At 41.6% G+C, this 25428-nt stretch overlaps 2 protein-coding genes across 2 annotated transcripts in view; both read left to right on the top strand.

Annotated features, from left to right (window-relative positions):
- Window positions 1-33: 33 nt before the first annotated feature.
- On the top strand, window positions 34-19805 carry LOC103131153 (uncharacterized). Its single transcript, XM_016666428.1, has 12 exons — window positions 34-811; window positions 1792-2205; window positions 3694-5592; window positions 7060-8326; window positions 8432-8440; window positions 10045-10051; window positions 11623-11815; window positions 12839-13678; window positions 15396-15590; window positions 17161-17547; window positions 18096-19335; window positions 19383-19805. The coding sequence occupies exons 1-11, from the start codon at window positions 631-633 to the stop codon at window positions 19289-19291; spliced, it is 6588 nt and encodes a 2195-aa protein (XP_016521914.1). The 5' UTR covers window positions 34-630; the 3' UTR covers window positions 19292-19335; window positions 19383-19805.
- Window positions 19806-24442: 4637 nt separating this feature from the next.
- The window catches only part of LOC103131157 (zinc finger protein OZF-like), a 13417-nt gene continuing 12431 nt past the window's right edge, over window positions 24443-25428 (top strand). Inside the window, exon 1 of the mRNA XM_007542743.2 lies at window positions 24443-24712. Coding sequence (XP_007542805.1) covers window positions 24532-24712 — 181 coding nt within the window. The 5' untranslated portion in view covers window positions 24443-24531. The remainder of the gene's footprint in view (window positions 24713-25428) is intronic.

Here is a 25428-nt window from a genome sequence, read left to right as displayed (position 1 = left end):
ATCAACTCTGTACTTGTTTTCTAGCATAGAAAGTACTCCTAGCTCAGTTGATCTGTGTTTTGTCTCTGCTGTTTTCTTAAACTGAAAGACGGAAACGTAAAGTTTGATAAAACGGAGCAGTTAGTGACTTCATCTAGGAGAGAAACGGACAATTTTAAAGGCTACAGGATGAAAGAGAGACAGGAAGTTAATCACAGGAAGTTGTCAAAGCAAAACATAACAGACCAGGTGTTGCTTCTATGAGTAAAAAACAGGGAACCTACAGTTCAAAACTGAAATAACAGCAAATACTGGAAAATTGGAGAGTAGTAGGAGAAAGCAGCATACCTCCAGAAGTAGCTCAGGATAGCCAGTTTTAAACTGTAGCTATGTGGAGGTAGAAATTAACAGTGTTCTTCACCTCACATTAGGTCATAATGTTATGCCTGATTCGTGCATATTCAATTCTATTGACGTCAGATCTTTAAAACTGTCCAGCAGAGCTTTGGCCTATAGAGGGCGCTCTGTTTTTACAGGTGTGGACTGCAGTAAGCCTGTGTTGCCGGTGGGGGGCGGTAACGAGACAAACCCTCTGAAACCGGAAGTGAGCCGTCCTTTTATTGTGCTGCAGTGTGAGCGTTAGCTGTGAACATGTCCGGCATGTCTTCAGCCCAGCATCTCAGAGAGTTCATCAGCGAGCGGCTGACTGCCGCCGCGGAGGAAATCTTCTCGGTCTTCCAGAGAACCATCGCCCAGTACGAGGAAGAGCTGGACCGCCAGCGCAGACTGCTGGACGGCGGCTGGAGGCCGGACTGCGGCTTCCAGAGAGCAGGTCAGGAGGTCCGGTTCCGCTTCACCGCTTTATCTGACACACCGACAGAGAGCCACCCATCGTGGACTGGATGGGTGACAGGCAGGCAAACTACCGAGTAAATAAACATCTGAGCTTAAAAAAAGACAACACAAATATATAAACAGTTTTAATCTGTTCTTCAGGTTATTCAACCATCAGATTGGCGAAAAGTGTTTTTCTAGAGTTTCAGAAACTTACTAGAAATGTGGACTGTAGACGCTGACATTAGCGTTAGCTGCTACGTGTCTAGCATTTAGATGCTACTTTAGCCCTAAAAAGCTTCGCTTATAACACAACTTGAACACACCACTCGTCCTTTCCATCGTCCAATCAGATTGTTTTTACAAGCAGAAACGAACCCTCAGTGAGCCAAGAAGAGCAGCTGCGTTGTTGTTAGCAGATCTGCACCAGATTTACAGATGTATCAGAAACACGCAAATACAAAGGTTCCGGTTTGAGACTTTGGATATTAAATAAATAATGTTGAACATTTTTAACGCCTTCAAATTCACGTAATTAAATAATTACGTGAATTTAAATGGAATTTAAAGGATCTAAACATCCCATAATTTCTCTGTAAGTTCAGGTTGGAAGCTGAAACTCCACCTCAGCAGATGCATCATTTGCTACAAATAATCGAGCTAAAGGATTGCTGCTGTTGATTCTTTGTCCAGAAAATGTTCTTATTTTAAAATGTAATTATTTGCATATTTTAATGTATTCAAACGTATTAAAAAGACTTAAGTAGATAAATAACAAATCTGCAGACTGTGCCAATTTTTTTTTCTGATTAGTCGTCATAATAATTGGTAGAGTAATAAGATGATTGATAGCTGCTGTTTCACTTTGGACCATGAGCTGTTTGTGGTCCTTAGTCTCCACTTGGATGATGGACGGTTGGAGGACGGGTGGAGCCAGCTTCTCTTTCCTCAAGCTGAATGTTTTGTTGTCTTTTCCAGATTTCCCTCGGTGTTCTGTCAGGACAAAGCAGATCCCTGCTGAGCTGCAGCTCCAGAACCAGCAGGACTCCAGTTTGGACCATCCACAGATCAAAGAGGAGCAGGAGGACATGTGGAGCGCTCCGGGGGACGGACAGCTGGTCCTGAAGCAGGAGGCTGATGTCCTGATGGTGGCGCCGTCGCTCCAGGAGGGAAACCTCAGCGAACCAGAATCAGACTGGATCCAACAGGAGAGACCGGATCAGGACGGAGGCTGGACGGACAAATCCGGGCCAGACAGAGACACGGAGCTGAAGGGCAGCCGGGACAGGACGCTGATGGACAACTGTCCCCTGTTGGAAAGTAAGAGAGACAGAAGAGACGGAAAAACCTCGGAGAACTCGGAAAGCATGACTCACTACAGAATCCACACAGGTGAGAACCTGAATCGATTATCTCTAATAACTCATCCAATACTGCAAAATACAAAGCTTTAAATTCATGAAATGTGTCAAAACTGAGATTTCCCACGATACTGAACACATCAACCAACTGCCTGAGCTTTGATGCAGATATTCTAGTTGAATAAAAACCAGAGAAATGTTGAGGAAAGTTGGGATTATTTTCAAATTCCTAAATTTCTTGTTGGATTCAAAACTGGAACTTTTCATTTCTGATGTTTATCTCAGAGTTATTGCCACCTGCTGGTCAAATGAAGGTAGTTCAGCAATTTTCCCATTTTGATACAAATGTCTAATTTGGAGACATTTGTACATCAAATGAAAAATATTAAAATTACAAAAACCTTGAAGAGTTGAAAACTATTAGATAAATAAACAAAGCAAACAGTTGATCAATCAGATTCTTTGATCCAAAGCTGCTGGAACTGAAAATGTTTTCAGTCCAGATTTAAAGGAACCAGCGGTTCTGTTCTGTATTCTCTTCGGCCTGCAGCATCATGTGAGACGGGCTTCATTATATTACATTATTTAGGATGCAAGTTTCACAAGGACATTGCATTTATGCCTCTCTGCACCATGATACTTTCTGTGTAGAACTTTGACCCACTGGCCTCATGAATAGTCATCATTCTAGTGGTTTCATGACAGTTTGCACTCATGTAAGTGAAAACAAGATTAAAAAGCTTCTTTAGCAACTCTCATCAAAATAATGGGCACAAACACACTAGTTTCATGTTTGAATCTGATGTGGTTACAGCTTTTGCTTCATAAGGCTTCAAATTCAACAATATTTTCCATTAGAAGCAAAGTACAATGTTGATGGAGATGATTTACTCATTTGAGGACATCAAGACTATATTTCATTATTTATTATGCCATAAACATGTAAATACTTACAAGAGTTTACAAATAAACAGTGTTGGTCACCGTTAACTAAAACATTAGTCCTGCTAACGCTAAAGCGCTAACCACAAACATTAGATTTGTTCAGTCTAAAGAACTATATCAATACAGTATTCACTGAAAGCTAATGCTAAAGCGCTGCATTCAGTCATGTTGACACCCACCATATGTCAATAACACGTTACATCGTTATATATCATCCTTTACAGGGTCAGCTCTGTCATTACACACCATCTGCACTTTAAATGAAAACATTTATATAGCTAAATGTTTTCAAATTTAGCAAAAACGCTAAAGTGCTAAACTGAAAATTAGCTTCGCTATTAGTGGATTAGCCTAAGTGTGCTCACCATTCAAACATTTATTGTAAGAGGCATTTGCTCACACATTTTTTTTTGATGGGTCTGAAAATATTTCAAACCGTTCACAATCATAAATAGTTCATGCAGGTGGTGTGTTTGTCTAGCCAACTAATCATCTAACAAGCTATGTCATTTATTAGCCGCTTTTCTGTGGTATAGATTTTGAGTTGAATTTGGGGTTGATCTTATCATTTCAGAGAAACTTTCATTGTCAAAAGCAGAACAACTGCTAATGGCCATGGTAGACAACTCTGAGGTTGAAGATTTATCAGATGGAGAAGACGACAATCCAGTTGTTGATGAAAATGTTCTTGATTTTGGCCTCTTACCTGTCGAACAACTGTCTGATGATTCCGAAGAGGATTATTTGCCAGAAGAGGATTCAGATGATGATTCACTGCCTGATGCAAAAGAATATGATCACTATGGCAGTGAAGATGGTGACGGCGAGACCAGGAGAGAACTACGACATCCACAAGCAAGCAAAGAAGAGCGTGGGGAGCCAGAACCCAAACGCAGCAGAGAACCTGCTGAACATGGCAATCGCTGGAACTTTGCTCCTTTCACCCCAAACCTAATGCAGTTTCAGGGTGAAGATGACGACCTGAAAGACGTGCGAACCGATTCGCAGCCACAGGAATACGTGGAGCAGTATATAGACGCTGATCTGATGAGACTTCTCTCCCACTGCACAAACGCCACATCACTGGCGAAGACAGGAAGATCTCTCAATACTTCTGTTGATGAGATCTATCACTTTTTTGGGGCAGCTATTTTGATGTCTTGCATTCATTATCCAAAAACACGGATGGTCTGGTCAAATGCTTTGGGAATCCCTGCCATCAGTGATGTAATGTCACGTGATCGGTTCTTCAAACTGAGCAGCAATCTCAAAATTGTTGTTGACGATAACGTTCCAGGAGATGAGAGACAAATCGACAAGTTGTGGAAGGTTAGACCTTTCCTGAACCGCTTACTTGAAGGCTGCCGCCTTCAGGCTCGACCAGAGTGTGTCTCGATAAAAGAGCGGATGATCCCGTTCACTGGAGCCTGCCCATTCCGACAGGATGTGCCACTAAAGGACAATACAGTTTGCATAAAGAACTTTGTTCTGGCATCGGGAGATGGAATCGTCCTGGACTTTGAAGTCTATCAAGGTGCAGAGATGCTGAGCTCACAAGTTGAGGACTCAGCAGGTTTGGGATTAGGAACTTTGGTGATCAAACGTTTGTCTGAAACTTTGCCTTCTGGTACTAAACTGTATTGTGATCGATTCTTCATGAGCGTGCCAGCTGTGGATCACATGCTGAGGAAGCAAGTGTACCTGACTGGCACAGTGATGAAGAACCGGGTCCCCAAAGCAATGAGGAAGCTGCCAAGTGACCAAACCCTTAAACAGCAAGGAGGAGGTGCTTCTGCAACAGTTACAAGGACAGACGGGGAGCTTTGTGTTGTCAAGTGGTATGACGGTAAGCCAGTTGTCCTGCTCTCTGCTGCTCATGCAGAAGAGCCTAAAGACACCTGTCAGCAATGGTCAAAGAAGGACAGAAAATATGTGACTGTTATCCGGCCAAGCATTGTACGAGAGTACAATACCAATATGGGCGGAGTTGACCTGTCGGACGGAATGAGGAGCCGCCACAGAATGAGCATCCGCACTAAGAAGTGGACGATCCGCATGTTGATGCACTTCACCGATCTGGCTCTTCTTAACAGCTGGCTGCTGTACCGCCAAGACATCCAGGAAAACAAGAACCCAACAAAGGCTGACATGAAGTTTCTGGAGTTTCGCATGGTGGTGGCTCAGGTATTTCTCACCAAGCACGACATCCTAGAGGCTCACATTTCATATGCAGACAGGCAGAATGTACATCCTCCACAGTCCAGGAAAAGAACGCGGATCACCCCTGTCCCACACGTCTCTGTTCGAACTTGTTCTGCTGCTCATCTCCCAGAGGTGATAGACCTGAAGAATTCGATGCGCTGCAGAGGCCGGGGCTGCTCCGGGAAATCCCGGGTGCGGTGCATTAAGTGCAAAGTGTTCCTCTGCTTGCAGAGTGAACGCAACTGCTTTGCAGCGTTTCATATGGGTCTGTAGGCTGGTTCAGGAAGGCCACACTGCCTGTTGCAGAAGTTTTGACACTTTTGTTGAGTCACATCTGACTGCACTTTTGAAAGTTTCCCAAAGGCCAGTATGACAGTTCTGGATGTGCAGACTGCTTTTGGCGGAAGTTTTCTGCTACTTCAGTTGTTGGGTAGCCATTCTAGTTGCCTTAAAAACATCCTTTGTTTTATGCTGTAATGTTTGAAATAAACTTGTTTTGTAAGTTTTTAGATAATTGTCTCTTTATTGTGTCTGTAGGGGAGACCGACCCGGAGTCGTCATACAGGGATGTATCCCTCCTGGGTGGCAATAATTGGGTGGAGGGCAATAATTGTAGTTATGCTCAGGACAAGAGAAAGAACTCTTGCCAACTTGATGATTTGCTATATTTAGCAGCTTTTCAGACCTTTGCTAGCTTGCTAGCTAAATATTTAGTTCTACATTAAATATTTCCTCCAAAATACAAAGCTGACATTTTATAAACAAATGAACCTTTTTTTGTTAGGTCAGATAACTGAATTTTTTGCTGTTCATGTTTAGCTGTGTAACTTTACAAACGCCACCCCAAGGCTATGTTCATATGGAGGACCAAAACTGAAACTTTTATTTCTTATGTCAGTTTTGGTCCTCCATACGTTCATGGTTTCTACGAGTTATAGTTGCAAAGTCAACGACACACTTCAGGCTGTTGTCCACTGTCGCCCCCTGCTGGTTCAGGAGAAGTGAAGTCAATGACTTGATGCTCTGCTGTGCTTCCTTAGAAACTTTTACAACTCATTTAAGTAATAAAGTGAACTTAATGCACGGTTTGATAACCAGGATCAGCTGGAACTGATAAATTAGAATATTTTTGTCTGTAAAATGCTTTGAAACAGCATGTTGTGAATTGGTGTTAAAGAAATAAACTATTCTAATAAATTGAAGTGGATGAAAGTCAAATTCCTGACATAGTTAATCTGCAGCTGCAGTCCAATACTGCCACTTCTTTGACTTGAACACTGGGAAAATACAAGCCAGTTAGCATGGCTAAACATGGAGGAAGATCATTTTGGAAACATTAATTTATTATTAAACCATCTCTGGAGGTCAAGAGACTGTTTTAATAACGGAGGACAGAAACCCAAAAACCTGCTGCAAAAACGGCTTCTTACCTGAAGAACTTTATGCTCACAAACGATGACAGAGTGCTCCTTGCTGTGTCTGTTGCCATTAGATAAGCTGTCAACTCTTCTTCATCCTTTAAACATTCAGAGGTTTTTGGCCTCTTAGCTGTGATAATAAATATTCTCTAAGTTTGCATATGTGCCAAAGGACTGAAGGGGGCGCTATACGTACATTTTCATCTTTATATACTTTTCTGTAACTACATTGTATCTGTCAGCTGCAAACCTTAAAAGCGTAAAAATTTGTGCACAGCAGCAGAATTATCCTTGAACTGAACATTTTGTTTCTCCTCCAGACTTTCCCAAGCATTTTCTCTGGAAGGAGGCAAATATTCCCGTTGGCCAGGCAGGGAACTCCAGTCTGGACCGGGAGCAACCAGAAGCTCCTGAGATTAAAGAGGAGCAGGAAGACGTCTGCGTTCGTGATGAAGATGAACTGATGGTGAAGCAGGAGGTCGATAGCTTCCTAGTGACATCTGATTATGAGGAAACTGACCACAGTGAGTCAGAACCAAACCAGAACACCTTCCATGCAGCTGAGAGGCAGGATCTGGAAGGAAACTGGGACAAAGACTCGGGATCCAGCCAGAATCGGACAAGTCAAAGTAATGCAGCAGACGATCTCCCTCCATTCGATAGCGTCTGTAATTCTGACTCTGGTAATAAATCGACAAAATGTTCTGTCTGTGGGAAAACCTTCAGCAGCAACTTCAAAATGCGGAAACATTACAGAATCCACACGGGAGAGAAACCATATTCCTGTAAGATCTGCAGGAAAGCTTTTCGGGAGAGCAAGTACCTGTCAGTCCACATGAGAACTCACACTGGGGAGAAGCCATATTCATGTGAAACTTGTGGGAAAAGCTTCAGTCAGAACAGCCATTTGAGTTCCCACAAGAGAACCCACACGGGGGAGAAACCACACCCCTGCAGCACCTGCGGGAGGAGGTTCGCCGAAGCATCGGCGCTCAGGAACCACATGCTCACCCACACTGGAGAAAAACCCTTTTCCTGCCATATTTGTGGGAAAATCCTACGGTACAGCAGCAGCTTGTCGGCTCACATGAAGATCCACACGGGAGAGAAGCCGTTTGTGTGCAAGACGTGCGGGAAATGCTTCAGCCACAACAGCAGCCTGATTTCCCACATGAGGATCCACACTGGAGAGAAGTCATACCAGTGCACGACATGCGGCCGCTGCTTCAGCCACAGCACTACGCTGCTGCGCCACACCCGCAGCCACACTGGGGAGCGCCCGTACTCCTGCGCCACCTGTGGGAAGTGTTTCAACAGCAGCAGCCACCTGAGCGTCCACATGACCACCCACACCCGGGAGAAGCTGTACTCCTGCACTATGTGCAGCAAGCGCTTCAGCCACGGTAGCAACCTGGTGCGCCACATGAGGACTCACACCGGCGAGCGGCCCTACTCCTGCCAGGCCTGCAGCAAGCGCTTCAAAAGCAGCACTCACCTGTCGCGACACATGAAGACTCACAGGAAGGGTCACAGTCCGGAGGTGGAGATAGTCCTGGAGGACGGCGGCGCTCCGGCCGCTCAGAGCTAGCGCTGAGCGGTCCAACTGAAGACGTTCATTCTGCCACAGCCAATCAGAAAGCTTTAGAGCCAGAACTCTGGTTTTTTATAACTTCAATACTTTTGGTTGTTTAGTGTGAGCCGGTACTTTCTCACAACAGGAAACAAAAAAAAAAAAAACAAAAAAAACACTTTCAAGTCCATCAGAAATCATGAAGTTTTTAAGGGAAAAGAAGTAAAAATGTTTTATATGCATGGAAAACTAAAGCGCGCTGTTGTCCCGTTTCTGAAAGCGTTTCAATCTCATTTACAGCTGAAAAAAGTTTGATCTCTGAGATGAAGCTGAAGTTCATTTTCCAAAATTCCAAAAAAAAGCATTTTTTAAATTTAAATATTTAATTTACTTAATTTGCACATTTTTTATTTTTTTACCTTTTTTATTTATTTTTCAAATTTTAGAAAATGTAAAGTATTTTAGCTTAGTTTTTGGATATTTTATTTTTTTAAGATCTAACTTGTTCTGTTTTTTTATACCTCGGTCAGAGCGTCTTCCTCATCGTGTTGCCTTCAGGAATCGTGGGAACTTTATACACTATTTAGACTGTTTATGTTACAGATGGATCTTCATTGAACAATCAGAAGATAAAATTAACTTTATTGATCCCAGAATTGGGAAAATATTGGCATGACACACAGGAAACGGACATTATGCTCAACATAAAATATAAGTAAAATATAAATTTCAGTATGCTGAAGTAGAAAAATATTATATAAAAATGTTTACAAATCCTGACCGCCTGTTTGGTCACTTCCATAAACATCGTCTGTCCGTCTGATGGAAACATCTGGAAGGTGAAACACACTGACAATGTCTGACAGGAAGTCTGTTTTGTTGTTTTTGTTCTTTTATTTTGAAGACCACTAACCTCTGAGGACAACTTCCTGAAGGAAATGATGTAACCTGGAGGGAATTTCCTGCTCAGACTCATTTTGTTTAGTAGGTTATCTAACCTGTATCAGTTTGTGTGTTGTGCATATAAAATAGCAGCTTGTATATCTTTATAAATTCTTTGTTTTAAACTTTATGGCTGATGTTGTCCACTTCTATGTAAGGCTGTTGGGTCGGATGTGATGAGATTTATGTTAAGCTCTTCCTGAACTGCTGGTTCTGATGAGACCGGATGAAAATCTGATGAAAATAAAATAAAAATCCTTAACTGTGGAATCTGCTGACGTTTGTCACCTGCTTTTGGCCAAATGATCCTCATCCTGACCGCCGGTTTTCATCACCAATAAATATGAGATGTTTTCATGATTATATGACCCTCAGTGGAACCGATCCAAAAGGCTCCAAATTAAAACTCCTTATCTCAATGGTATTGCTTTTTCTATGAAATATCAAAATGTTGGAACAAAATTCTGAATCGATGTCGCCCGTCCTCCTGGGTTTCAAAAGTTACACAGTTAAAAATGAATAGCAGTTTTCACCATCTGGTTCATTCATTTATAAATATCAGTTTCAATGTAAATATTTGGCTTCAAACTAAATAAATAGATAAGTAAATATTTACCTCTGAACTAAATATTTAGTTTGCTAACTAAAAGTTTGAGGCTTCAAACAAATTATTTAGCAGAGTTAAATATTTAGTTACCAAGCTAAAAAATTAAGTGACATGAAGTTTCTGTCTGCATGTTGGTACTCGTGATTAAATATTCATAAACAATGTTAATCCTGTGTTCCTGGACAGATTGATGGTAAGTATCATTTCACACAGACTGGGAATTGGTCTTTTTTAAGGCACTTGAATATATTGTTTTGTGTGAGCAGTTTGAGTCACAGAATATAAAAAAGCACAAAAAAGAGTTTAGATGCATAAAACCGAAGCCTCAATGGTAAAAGACTCACGTATGTGCCAGTGTGCGAATCTAAAATTTAAAAACTTTCTAAGCTCATTAGCATACTTTTAAAGGTTAAATTTGGATCCAAAGTCACACCTGCAAAGACAAATTCATCCTTATTTTATTTTCNTAAATTCTTTGTTTTAAACTTTATGGCTGATGTTGTCCACTTCTATGTAAGGCTGTTGGGTCGGATGTGATGAGATTTATGTTAAGCTCTTCCTGAACTGCTGGTTCTGATGAGACCGGATGAAAATCTGATGAAAATAAAATAAAAATCCTTAACTGTGGAATCTGCTGACGTTTGTCACCTGCTTTCCGCCAAATGATCCTCATCCTGACCGCCGGTTTTCATCACCAATAAATATGAGATGTTTTCATGATTATATGACCCTCAGTGGAACCGATCCAAAAGGCTCCAAATAAAAACTCCTTATCTCAATGGTATTGCTTTTTCTATGAAATATCAAAATGTTGGAACAAAATTCTGAATCGATGTCGCCCGTCCTCCTGGGTTTCAAAAGTTACACAGTTAAAAATGAATAGCAGTTTTCACCATCTGGTTCATTCATTTATAAATATCAGTTCAATGTAAATATTTGGCTTCAAACTAAATAAATAGATAAGTAAATATTTACCTCTGAGCTAAATATTTAGTTTGCTAACTAAAAGTTTGAGGCTTCAAACAAATTATTTAGCAGAGTTAAATATTTAGTTACCAAGCTAAAAAATTAAGTGACATGAAGTTTCTGTCTGCATGTTGGTACTCGTCATTAAATATTCATAAACAATGTTAATCCTGGACAGATTGATGGTAAGTATAATTTTACACAGACTGGGAATTGGTCTTTTTTAAGGCACTTGAATATATTGTTTTGTGTGAGCAGTTTGAGTCACAGAATATAAAAAAGCACAAAAAAGAGTTTAGATGCATAAAACCGAAGCCTCAATGGTAAGAGACTCACGTATGTGCCAGTGTGCGAATCTAAAATTTAAAAACTTTCTAAGCTCATTAGCATAATTTTAAAGGTTAAATTTGGATCCAAAGTCACACCTGCAAAGACAAATTCATCCTTATTTTATTTTCTTCACATTTAGCTATATGAATTTTTGAATGAGTTATTTTCCACCTATTTGGGGAAAAATAACAACCGTCTTTCCTGCATTTAATGTAAGACTAGAACTCTGCATAATATCAGCAAACGTCTTCAGTGAATGACGGAGGTGTCCAGATTTGCAACACCATTGTAAAATTACACAGTGAAAAATTAACGGCATTTTGGATATTTAGTCTGACATAAGAGGAAAAGTAATTACTGTACTCTGACTGAGCTGTAAGACCTGGAGTTTCCGCTAGAGGCGCTGCAGCAGGTCTGGACTGGGCACCGGAAGTTAATCCAGAGCTAACGCAAGGCGCTATCAGCTAGTTAGCTGTGAACATGTCCGGCATGTCTTCAGCCCAGCATCTCAGAGAGTTCATCAGCGAGCGGCTGACTGCCGCCGCGGAGGAAATCTTCTCGGTCTTCCAGAGAACCATCGCCCAGTACGAGGAAGAGCTGGACCGCCAGCGCAGACTGCTGGACGGCGGCTGGAGGCCGGAGGTTCGGCTGGACCGGACAGGTGAGGACGAACCTGTTGCTTAGACCCGTTTTAAGATGATCCAGAGCAGAACCAGAACAGGTGGGGTTCGGACATGTCCTGGTTGTTCATATGAATCTGAGAGATAAAACCAGAGTTGGATGAAGCAGTAAAGATGGGACGAAAGTAACAGTAATTCTATTTATACTGCAGAAAGAGTGAAAAAGTATTGAGTACAAGAAAAAAACCTAATAAAGTTATAAGTAATTTAGCGGACTATCTGATTTAATATTGAGAAATTAGGTTATTTCCTCATGGTGTCCTTAAGGAGGACCAGAGGGGGCTGCGGCCCACGGCTCATCTTTTATTTATTTATTTGTTCATTTCATTCATTTAATTTAAAATGAAAATGTAAAATAACAAAGAAATGAAGGAATAGTTTGAGGAAAAAACATCTTTTATCGTTTACCCCTTTTCTCAAAAGCCAGTTTACTACATTGTAAGCAACTAGCATCAAGCATCCATGCAGATACATCGACATACACAAAACAGGCAGTGTGTATCTTCAAAGATGAAAATAACATTATCTTTGTGATGATAAAATATCAATCAAACTGAAAAGTAGGTTTTCAGTTTGACTGAAACTAGTCTTAAAAGTAAATATAACTAGTTAAAATGGAGCAGATAAAGCCATAGGCGTAGGAACTGGGGGGCATAAGGGGGGCGTTTCCCCTCAATGATGAACTCGTTCCGACACCCTTGGATAAAACCATAATCGGTCTAATTTTCTACTTCTGAGTGGACCTGCATAATTAAAACTCTACTCGTTCTCTAAATGCCGCCTGTGAAACATTTTACTCGGTTTCTAAAAATTCAAAATGTTTTGATTTGTTTTTGCATCTTAGATAAAGTCCAGGTCAAACATGGACAGAATTTTTCTCTCTGTCAACAACAAGATCTGACAAAATAACTCGGAAGAGTTTATTTATTTCAATTGTTTTGCTTTTCCACATAAAATTAAAGTATTTTCATTTTTAGTTGTCTTTGTTTTGTTTCTCCCTGCAGAACTTCCTGTTCAGTTCCTGAGGAAGGAGGAAGAGGAAGTTCCTGCTGACCAGCAGCTCTGGAAGTCCAGTCCGGACCGGGAGGAACCAGAATCTTCCCGGGTCAAAGAGGAAGATGATGCTCTCTGCTTCGTCCGTGATGAAGAGCCGCCGGTTCTGAAGCCGAACGCTGATATCACCATGGTAACGTCTGCTGATAGCGAGCCAGAACCCAGCAGGGACCGGAGCGTGTCCGAGTCGGAGACCCGAGAACCGGCAGGAAGCTGGAGTGACAACTCGGACTCGGCCAGAGATCGGACCGGGTTCTGGAGCAGCCAGCAGGAAGGTCAGGAACCAGACGCTCTGACTCCAAACAGTGGCCTGCTCGGCGCTGCTGCCGCCGGGGTCAGAGGTCAGGACGGAACCTGGATCGAGAAGGAGTTGGAGCCGAAGAGGAGACGGGTCAGGAAGAGGAGCAGCGGTTCCGGCCTGGTTCCGGGTGGACTGGGGCTGCGGCCCGTTTCCTGTGACGTCTGCGGGAAAGCCTTCAGGTGCAACTCGGAGATGAGGGTCCACTTGCGCGTTCACACAGGCGAGAAACCGTTCTCCTGCGACGTCTGCCAGAAGGCGTTCAGCTTCAAGGTCAACTTGTCCGTCCACATGCGGACACACACGGGAGAGAAACCGTACGCTTGCCAGTTCTGCGAGAAACGCTTCTCGGATCACTCATCACTCCGGAAGCACACCAACGTTCACACAGGAGAGAGGCCGTACTCCTGCGCCGTCTGCGGAAAGCGCTTTAGCCGCAGTAGCCACATGTGGCGGCATGTCAGGGTCCACGCCGGAGAGGCTCCGCCCACCTGAGGCTCCGCCCACCCCAGGGACAGCTGCAGGTGAAGGCCTGACCCAGTCAGTAGGTTCGGTCCAGGTCCATAACTTTGATTTGTTTTTATTATGTTTTTGTTGAAGCAGCGACTGGACGAGTCGTTCTGGATTTTACAGCTGAGACCAGAAGTTCACAACAGCCAATAAAAACCAAAAAAAAAAAAACACGTCCACCATTTTTATCTCTACTCTTGTTTCAGAATCACTGAAATTATTTCTGTTTGCTGAACGACTCAATTATGAGAAAAAGAGTTTTATGGACTGAGCTTAACGCGTTCATGTTGATTAGTTAATTACATAGATTTTAACGCATTAAAATTTGAACACAGTTAATCACTTTTTTGTTTTTTGTTTTTGTTAATTATAAAGGTTCAGGCTGGAACCTTCGTATTCGCATGTTTCCGGTACAACTGTAAATCATGAAACGGGAAAACCATCCAGGTTAGCGGGAATGGAAACCAACGATGAGCTTCAAGGCCAGGCCAAGGAAATTCAATTATGATAATGAAGTTATAACGCTACGAAAATAATCGCACCATTACCTGAATAAAGTAATGAGATGAAAATAAAGTTACAATATTATGAGAATAAAGTCTGAAAATTTGCTATTTTATATCTGTGGGATTTTTTTTTTCTTTTAGTCTGAAGTACCAGTATTTTCACCTATTTTTATATTTTTCTCTGACATCATTTTAAATGTCCTCACCTCCCTAAAGAAATGGCGTAAATCATTTTTTGCCAAAATGATTTTTTTTTTCTTTGGCAAAGAAAATTATTTATACCATTTTTTTTTAGGAAGGTGACAATATTAAATCCGATGTTATAACAGCTTACATATAGTACTTGAGTTGCATTTTTAATAAAATACTTTTTTTTTGCCTTATTTTAGTCATTTCATGTGGAAGCAGAATAACAAAATTTATATACAACTAACTGATCATATGATCAATCATTTAATATTGAAAAATTATATAATGAGATGAATGAAAATATAAAGTTAAGTGGAAATTTGGGTATTTTAAGAGGGAAAGTGACAATGGTTCTTCTAAGTAACTAAAATAAAATCAATTTCCAAATTCATCCATCCATCCATTTTCTATACACCCTTGACCCAAGTGGGTCAGGAGGTGCTGGTCCATATCTCCAGCTAACGTTCTGGGCAAGAGGCGGGGTCACCCTGGACAGGTCGCCAGTCTGTCGCAGCAGTTTCCAAATCAGTTTCTTTCAATATAAAACTTATGAAACTTTAACAAAAACTGCAGGTGTGTCTGTCTGGTGAACGTTTGGTTAAAAATGTTTGTTTTTCATTAACTGGGTAGAGAATCCAGACATTTTATTCAAGAGTAGAGATACTTCATAGTGAAACTACTCAAGTAAAAGTAAAAAAACACAGCATAGTAAAGTAAAAGTAATTTTTTTTCCAAAAATGTACTCAGGTAAATGTAATTTACTGTTGTTTGTGTAGACTTTTCTTCCTAGTGATTATTATTGGCCATAAAAATTAAAATGCTATTTATCTGCGCCGCATGTTTTGGTGATGTTCTCATTTATTGATGGGAAAACATTTTGTGTTGGAAGTTCTGAAGATGTACATCCTGCATCCCGCCGGTAGAGGGAGGTGTTGGCAGCCCCGCCCTCATGTGACACCCAGGCGGATGTAAACAGCAGCCCGCTGCTTCGTGCTGCAGTGTGAGTGTTAGCTGTGAACATGTCCGGCATGTCTTCAGCTCAGCATCTCAGAGAGTTCATCAGCGAGCGGCTGACTGCCGCCGCGGAGGAAATCTTCTCGGTCTTCCAGAGAACCATCGCCCAGTACGAGGAAGAGCTGGACCGCCAGCGCAGACTGCTGGACGGCGGCTGGAGGCCGGACTGCGGCTTCCAGAGAGCAGGTCAGGAGGTCCGCGGAGCTGGTTCCGACCCGGTCCACGAGGCTCGGATCTGAGCTTCATGGTCCGTCTGTCAGGCTAACGGGGATTGTTGTTCCTCTGCGTCAGAACAGCAGGCCTGAATCCGGCCTCCATCTTTACTCTGACCGCAGAATCAGGGGGTCACCAGCTGATCCACAACACCAGCTCCCTCACTCGGTGCCCAGGTGACCCGGTGGACAGCTGCTGGCAGAACATCCCGGCACTCTACTGAGACAATCAGAACCGACTTATGGCTTTAAATAAAATATGGCTTAAAATAAAATTTACTATTTTTTCATGCCAGATCCGATTAAAAACTATAAATTAGATGACAAAAAATATTTTAAAAATTGACTTTTATTTCAGTCATTTTTCTGAGTTGTACAATGGAGTATCAGGGACAGGCTATGAGAATTGATGTTTTATTAAAGAATATAGTGATAATATCAGCAGAATAAAGACACATTTTTACCTGAAAACGTCCTAAAATTCTGAGTAAAAAAGTCGCTTTGATATGAGCAGCTCACTGTTAAAAGATGAAATATTTTCTTGTTTGTAAAATCGATGCTTCATTTAATTTATTTATTTTTCCAGTTGGAGTTCTCATAAAATTATTACTTTATTATTATTATTATTATTATTATTATTAAAATTATTCTTGTACTACTATTGTATTCTTGTAATATTGTGATTGTAATGCTTTATTCTTGTTTTATTACAAATGTATTCTGGTAATATTAATGCTTTATTTTTGTATTATTATGACTATTTTGGTCATATTAGCGCTTTATTTACATATTACAATTCTATTCTTATAATATTATGACTTAATTCTTGCAATAAAAAATAAATGAATCTTAATCTGGCTGTAATATTCCATTGTGAAGCAATAAAATCACAATAAAATAAAAACAGTTTTGTCTAATTTGATAATAATTAAATCGCAAATCTTTTTTTATATGATGTATGAAAGTGTCTGCATATGAAGCTCTCCAGTCTGGTTTTCTTGCAGTTTTCCTTCCAATGATCCAGATTTTCCTCAGATTTTGTAACATGATCCGGATCAATAGTCCTGAAAGTCTCAGCTGATCAGCAAACATCAGCAGGTCTGATCATATTTCTGGAGAATCAATCAGCTCATCGATTTCCCACGTGTTTATGGAGTCATTTATTAGTTCATTTGTGCCTTTATGATGTTAGTGATAAAAAAGCTGTTTCATAAAAATATAACAATTTTATACCTAAATATTACAAAATAAAATCAAAGTTAAACAGAAGCAATAAAAGGTGTACATTTACCAAAAAAAACAAATAAAATAATTTATTTCATTCTCTCAAATGTTTACACACCTATTAAAACTCCAGAGCTTTTAGACAAACCTATATTAAGGTTTCAAATTATTCAACCTAATATGAAATTTAATTCATTGGAAAAAAGCAAAAGATTTTAATAAAAGGTGTTAAATAATTTGGGTTCCAGTTACCAGTGGACCAAAACAGAGTGTTGCCACTGTAATTATTAATGTTTTAAAAGCTTCCTTTCTTCCATCAGACCTGCTGCGACAGTATTTGTGCAAAAAGCCAGAGATTCCTGCCGCACCGCAGCTTTTGCACCAGCAGGGGGCGTCGGCGCTGACCCGGCAGCAGCCAGAACCTCCGGAGCTTAAAGGTCATGAGAGAGCAGAGAGTTTCCTCATCAGAGCTGAACGGAGGGGCCTGGAGGAGCAGCTGGTTCTGAAGCAGGAGGTGGACGCCTTCACGGCGCCTCACCCAGACGGAGGCCGCAGGGCTCCAGAACCGAAACACAAGTTTCCTCTGGAAGGAAGAGAGCAGATCAGAACCAGAAACCCGGCCAGCAGCAGAGAGCGTGGCTCCACCTCAGAGAACCGAGACCAAACCCAGAAATCAGAACCAACCTTCCAGCAGAACGCAGAAACAGGTGAGAAGCTTCAATCTGTGAGAAGGTTCACCTGCAGCTGAGGAGGATGACCAGTAGGGGGAGCCAGTGGCTTCGAACAGCTCAGTGAGGTTCAGCGGATCAGACGGTCAGGATCTCCACCACTTCCTGCACCAAGAACAGCCAACCTGCAGGTTTTCTACAGGTGAACTGTAGGTGGAGCTCAAACATTCTGCTCATGTCTGCAGAACTGCTTAAAGGGCCAGTAGCACGTAAAATCAGCATTTTTGATCTTTCCATCATGTTATAAAGTTTTTCCCTCGTTAAAAACATTTCTGCAGTGTTGCTTTGATTCTTTCATGTTTGAGAAATCCTTTAATCTCCATGGCAACCATTCAGCTGCAAACTCCTGGGTCGACCTAGTCCTGCCTTCCAGTAGCAGCTCGTCCACCACTCAGCTCCTTCAGACTAGCCAGCAGCAATTAGCAAATGCCTGGTGGAGCTGCTGCTCAGAGCAGCGCTGGTAAAAATGATGAAGGGTTAATAGATGAGCCAGACATTTAATCAGTTTCTTTGTTTTTCTCCTGCAGATGCTCCACAGCGTTGTGTCTCCTTGGAGGCGGAGCCTCCTGAAGACCGGAAGGAGCAACAGGAAGCAGAACCTCCACAGATTAAAGAGGAGCAGGACGAGCAGCTGGTGCTGAAGGAGGAGATTGACTCCTTCACCGTGACGTCGGCTTATGAGGAAAGCGACCAAAGTGAAGCTGAAGGAAACGCCGAGCAGAACGTTTTCCTCAGTTTCCAGGAGGGAAGCTGGGAGCGAGAGCCCGGATCAGCAAGCACAACTGACCCGATGCCACGTCTTAAACTCATGAGTTACAGTTACAACCCGAGCGCTGAGAATCCGAGCAGCGTCGGGACCAGCGACGGACCCTCAGGATGTCAGCTCTGTGGGAAAAACTTTGGCAGCGACTCAGAATTAAAGGAACATTTTAAAATCCACGTGGTGGAGAAGCCGTTTTCCTGCAATGTGTGTGGAAAAGCTTTCAAATACAACATCAAGCTGCTGATCCACATGAGGACGCACACTGGGGAGAAACCATTTTCCTGCGAAATCTGCGGTAAAGGCTTCAGCCAGAAGGTCAATCTGAACGTCCACATGAGGACGCACACGGGTGAGAAGCCGTATCTCTGCAAGACCTGTGGAAAGAGGTTCTCTGACCAGTCTGGCTTTAAACGCCACATGACCATCCACACGGGCGAGAGGCCCTACATCTGCAAAACCTGCAACAAAGCCTTCAGGTACAGCGTCCACCTCATGGTCCACATGCGAACGCACACGGACGAGCGGCCATACTTCTGTAAAACCTGCGGCAGAACCTTCTCCGACCCGTCTACACTCCGGAAGCACACCATGACCCACACGGGCGAGAGATCCTACTCCTGCCAGACCTGCGGGAAGAGCTTCAGTGACAACAGCAACCTGCTGCGGCACATGAGGACGCACACGGGCGAGAAGCCGTATTCCTGCGAGATCTGCAGCAAAAGCTTCAGCCAGAGCAGCAACCTGATGCAGCACATCCGCACCCACACGGGCGAGCGACCGTACCCCTGCGGCATCTGCGACAAGAGCTACAGCCACAGCTGCACGCTGCTCAAACACATGAGGAGCCATTCGGGCGAAAAGCCGTACTCCTGCGAGCTCTGCGGCAGATGTTTCAGTCACAAATGCACGCTGCTGAAGCACATGAAGATCCACACGGACGGCGGCGCTGTGCAGTCCTGAAAGCCCTGAAAGCATCAGGTCAAGAGGCGAGCTGGTCGGTTAGTCCGCTCACATCCTTTAAATGTTCCTATTCTAGTTTTTCTCCATTTGTTCATCATTTTCTGATATCTTCTCTTTTCATAACTGAACTTTATCATCTCTGGGACAAAAACTGAAATGATTTGTTGATTTTCTGTGGGGCTGCAAATGAAGCAAAACATGTTCAAAAGAAGAAAAACCGACGACTCAAATGCTGGTTCTCCTCACTGCCAGCACCAACATCACACATACGCAGAAAAATATTAAGAATATTTGTATATTGCAATTTGTACGATGCTTTTTCAAGTCTGAGGATTCCGAAGGACATTCAGTGATTCACCACTGATGGTTGCAGACTGACAGAGGGGTGAGGCAGCCCACCAGAGCGGGTTCCCACCAGCAACAGTCAGCAGTCAGTGTTAGGCCCAGGCTAACAACAAACATTTAATTATGAGAATAAATTCACAAAGTTACGAGAAAAAAGTCATAGTGTTACAAGAATAAAGTTGTAAAAATACAATAATAAAGTCAAGTTACAAGAATAAAGTCATAATAATATGAAAATAATGTAATTTACCAAATTTAAGTTGTAATAATACGAGAATTTTGTGAATTTCTTCTCGTAATTTAAAAATAACTTTCTTTTAGTCTGACCTGAACAATGTTGCTCCTGTTTTATGTTAATTCTGACTTTTTTTTGGCAACCCTCAGTTTTGTAGTCTTCTACAGTACAATAATCATCAGCCTAAACTGGCCTTCCTCAGGCTGATCTTCATCATCATCGTCATCATCATTGTCGTCGACAGACTGGTGGTTAGCTGTAGCATCTTCACCTCAGCTGTTTGCTGCTCCACATTTACAGACATTTTTTAAAAAGTGATATAACAAGCTAAAGACAACCAAATATGTTTTAGTGGGATGTTTTTAAAGAGTAGATGTTAATATAACACACCTGGGCGGTGGTGAGAAACCCCACAGCTGCAGGTTGGACCAAGAAAACTGTTTTATTGCTGACAGTTCGATTCACTGTGAGCAGAGATGAATAGCTTTAACTTCCTGCTGTGATCTGAATGATTGTGAGGATAATTAGTCGACAGGTTGGGCTGATTTGCTTGGGATTGTTTAAGAATAGTAAAATATCGTCAACATAGTGACACATCTGTTGAATGCTCTGGTTTGGATTTCTTCTGTGTGACTCAGTGATGTGAGCGAGTTACAAGGTGGTGAAGAAACGTGGGTTTAAAGGCCCAGTCCTGTTGGCTGGTAAACCTCTAAACGTCAGCTTCAGGTGGTTTCTACGTCACCATGGTGAGGTTTTTACGTTGTGTTGTCTAAAAGGATTTAAATCAGACGGAACGGCGTGAAGGTGCCGGGTCAGGCAGAATGGCGCTGGCCTCACTGATTTCTACTCAGATCAAACATCTGAAGGATTAAAGATGGTGGAGCTCAGAGTTTTTCCCTTCAGGTTGATCGTTTTTAACGTCTGCAGTTTGAGTATTGGATGTTCAGTAACTCACAGTTAGAGCTTGAGGATCTGCAGGCTGAGAACAAACAGGATGATTGAGTGCATATGGATCTACGTACATTAAACTGGTTTGTTGAATGAAACCAGTCAGGCCTGAACCATCAGAACCTGCTGACCACAGCCTGGTTCTGACCTGTGATCCTTCTGTAAGTCAGCTTTCAGAGCTCCCTGTGTGATGCTTTAACACTGAAATTGAAATATTTCTTGTTCAGTGCCTTGACCTCCTGGAGACCCTTGGACATCGGATGACCCAGACGCACGTGACCCCAGACGCACGTGACCCCAGACGCACGTGACTCCGCCTCCTCTTATTGGCAGGTTCGCCTGTTCACTCATGTTCTCTGTGGAACATGTTATTATTTGCTTTTTTTTCAGAGTATATCTAAAGAAAATGCAGCCTGGGAAGCTGAGATACCTCAGCGTCACTGAACTCACTAATGGTTGGTGCTGCAAAGCAGCCAATCCAAGAGAGCCATTGATTCAGCTTGGATCTGACTGGCCGAACCCCTACAAGAAGATCATGACTGGTAGAGCTAAGATGGTTTCCAAAGTGTGTAATGGTGCATATTGAGGTGAATTTGAAGGAGTCATGTGGTCTGGTTTAGGTTGTGAAGCGGGCGGCAGCAGCAGCTTCACCTGGAAGAGGAGCAGCGAAGCGCAGAAGCTCTGAACGATGAAAACTTTCAGTGGGATGGAGCCCAGAGGCCGCAGCGGCTGGTCGATGTTTTGAGGTGCCTCCGCTCCTCTGGGTCCGACCCGCTGCAGAGCGCCGGAGCTGATTGGACGAGCCAGCCCAATCAGCTGGCTCATCCAAGCTGATTGGTCGAGCTGCAGGATAGCAGCTTCTTCTAGACTTCAGTGAGGAAATTTAAATTCAAAAATACTTTATTAATCCCAAAGGGAAATGAAGTGTTGCTGTAACTCATTAATTTGGATTCTTGAAGTAGTTATTGAAGATGGTGGGAAATATATCCTGCAGCAGTCTGTAGTGCACTGAATCTGAAGAAGCCTCTGATTTAAGTAATGATCATCCTGAAATTTTGCTTCATTTAAATCAACTTATTTAGATAAAAATGATTTTTGTTCGAATCCTAACAGGATGCTTCATGTAGTTTAAATTATTTTTATTTGTGCTTTATTGTTTTAAACTCTTGCAGTTTTGGGTTTGACCTGCAGGAAACAAGATTAAACAACAAACATCATCACTAAATATTTTCTTTATGGTCCTTATAATTAGCTGATATTTACTACAGTCCAAATAGCTTGTAGTGATTTTGCTAAATTTGTGACTTATTGTTCTATTAATGAAGTTTATTATTCTATGACTTTATTAATATAATTGTTATATTTATGTACTCTGCCAAACATTTCCAGGGACTTTATTCTTTCTGAGGATTCCCAGGTTCAACTCAGAGTTTTAATGAAAGCTTTAAGCGCCACCTAGTGGATGCTTTTAAATGTTCAGACTGACTGAAGGACAGGCTTTAGGGGGGTGCAGCATGGAGCAGTCGGTAGCCCTGCAGCAAGAAGGTTGTGGGTTTGAATCCCAGCCTGGGGTCTTCCTGTTTGCATGTTCTCACCGTTCATTCAGGAGTTCAGCTTTCCCCATCTTCCCCTGCGACAGAGACGGATGTAATCCAGAGGAAGAAGCGATTGTAACTGAGACCAAACAGTTTCCTGTCTCTGTAGATCAGGGGCGTCCAAAGTCTGGCCTGGGGGCCAAATGTGGCCCTTGTGTGGCCCCCAACTGCAATTCAAAAATTATACAAATTTGGCCCGTTGATGCAGATGGGAGATTTTAATTTGTAATTTTCTTACAATGGAAATTTTAAAGTACAACACAAATTTAGTCTTTTTATAACTAATATTTAACAAAAGATAAAACCATGTTTATTTAAAGACTTTTACTGAAATTATTTACCAAAATCAGCTTTTATTTAATCTATTAAATGTTAGTAAATATAACAAATGTTTTGAAAGGAAGCAGTCCTGTTATTACTGAAAATAAATAAATTTGTTCAACGGAGCAGAAAAGAAACTGAAAACTAGATGCTTTTCTTTTAATACAGCAAACATGCAAAATTTACAAAGGTGCATTTTCACCATTTTAGATAGAAAATAAAAAAACCAGTAAATTTCCAGAATAAAACTCTGAAATGTTGAAAGTAAAATTTTCTACAATAAACTTGGAAATTCCTGAGTTTCAAATGTTGGAAATTTTCAACTTTTGAAACTTTTTTGACATTTTTTCTAGAAAATTTCTGAGACGAATCTCAATTTATGAGTTTTTGGTGGAAATTAACTATTTTTATTATTTTATTTTTTTATCTACGACAGCCCTAATATCCTATCATAAAAATCACATTCAGGTTTTGGAACTACAATAAATATCCATAAAAAAAATCTGTTTTTTTTTATTTCCCTGATTTAAGTTCTTTTTTTTTATTGTCCCACGTGACAAAAAGTTTGGACACCCAGTTTAGATCATCGCTGTTTGTTTTCCGTCTCGTCCTGTTATCCTGAACCTAACCATAACGACGCTAACAGGAACTCGGGTGAACCCTTTGAACTCTGACCTCTGGAGTCTGTAAACTCCTGTGAAAGTAGAAATAGGTGAATCAGTAAATGCTGCCGTTCAAAGTCTGGGAGGTTTTCCTTCAGCTGTTTGTATGAATTAATGTTTCTGGTCAAAGTGATGACAAAATCAGATGAAGAAAACAGAAAAACGATTTCATCTGAGGACAAATCCAGCCAAACCAACGGGTCTGCAGCAGCAGCAGGACTGAGGATGTGAAGAATCTCAAGTGTTTCGGCTGTTTTGCAGTTTTCTGGAAGTTTCTTCCAGATTTGTGGTGCATAGAAGCTGAATGCTGCTTCTCCACGTTGGGTTTTTATTTGTGAGAGGAGGCCAAGTTTAGCAGGCCAACATGGATTAGTGCACAGCTGGTTTATCTTTCTGATGAATTCTTGTATTTTGTTCTTTTATTTTTTTATTTCTCTGTACAGTGCTTTGGTCCACTGTAGTTGTTACAATGTTCTTTATAAATAAACCTGGGTTGGTTGGTTATTATTTATTGGGATGTATTTGTGAACAAAAATTAAACTATACAGCCATGAAAACTGATTTTTTTTTTTGCACTAATACAAAGTAAACTTCCCAATTAAATGTAAAATAAACTACTTTAATCTTTTTATCTATGAAGAGACTATTACATTTAATGACCTTCTCATTCTTAATTAATAAGCAAATGTTGAAATTCTACCTCTACGCAGCTTATCCCTTGGGAAATCTCATGATGAGTTACAGCATTTATTTAATTAGTGCTTCCGGCTTTGTCCAAATTCTACGGAAGAGGATTAGGGCCACTGAAAAAAAAAAAAATCGGACTTTTTTCTCAGAATTCTGACATTAAAGTCAGAATTCTGAGAAAAAAGTCAGAATTCTGAGATTAAAGTCAGAACTATTTTATTTTTTTCAGTGGCCCTAATCCTCTTCCGTAGAATTTGGACGAAACCTGAAAAAGAAAGGAGGTAGTTTGTTTCATGGACTTCGCGGCGTTTTCAGCTGGAATATTTGAGAGCAGCAGTTGGCTGCTCCACCAGGAGGGGGCGGTGATGTAACCGAACAATCCAAACTGTTCAAGAAGAAGCCAGCGGCGCCATTGTTTGTGCTGCAGTGTGAGTGTTAGCTGTGAACATGTCCGGCATGTCTTCAGCCCAGCATCTCAGAGAGTTCATCAGCGAGCGGCTGACTGCCGCCGCGGAGGAAATCTTCTCGGTCTTCCAGAGAACCATCGCCCAGTACGAGGAAGAGCTGGACCGCCAGCGCAGACTGCTGGACGGCGGCTGGAGACTAGAGGTTCGGCTGGAAAGGACAGGTGAGGGGTTCTGGGAATCGCATGCCCTGTCGCGGGAGCGCGCATCGCTCTAAACTCGCATATTGATGAGAAAACGGACTGAAATATGACCAAAGAGGAAACTTTTAAAGATATTCGTAACATTATCATGGTTGTTAACCATGTCAGGCCTAAAACGGTGGGTTTTATTTTTCAGATGAATTGAAATAAATACGGATTTTACACCTTTACACGAGTCGGACATTTTACAGTGTCTGATGAAAATGTTGGTTTCACGCATGAGAAAACTGAGGCCCATTATGTAGAACATGTGATATCATCTTAACTGTCCAGTCTATTAATATAGGAGGGGATGCATTTTCTATTTTCCCAAAATATTGTCCTATTGATATGAAACTCATAGCAGCGCTACATAATTTGTTCTCTGAGCTACTGTTTCATATCAACAGGACAATAGACAGGGGATGCAGATATTGCCAGGCTCAGAAATTAAAATTCATCCCCTCCTATATTAATAGGATAATTAATACAGAAACCTACAAAAAGAACAATATAGCAATTAAACAGAGAAAGCATCTGTATTTTAAAGAGTCCTGAAAAACAGCAAAGAAAAAAGTCAGACTTACAATTTTCAGCCGTCGTGGACTCACTATGTATCATCAGAACTGATGATTGGGACCGGATGCCTGGAGGGGAAACATTTCTGGGTGTCTTTGCCTGTTTATGTTAGAAATGGA

Source organism: Poecilia formosa, unplaced genomic scaffold, assembly GCF_000485575.1.
Source record: "Poecilia formosa unplaced genomic scaffold, Poecilia_formosa-5.1.2 Scaffold724, whole genome shotgun sequence".
Lineage (NCBI taxonomy): Eukaryota > Metazoa > Chordata > Actinopteri > Cyprinodontiformes > Poeciliidae > Poecilia > Poecilia formosa.
Note: the sequence above shows the minus strand (reverse complement) of the source record. Positions and strands in the feature narration are given on the sequence as shown.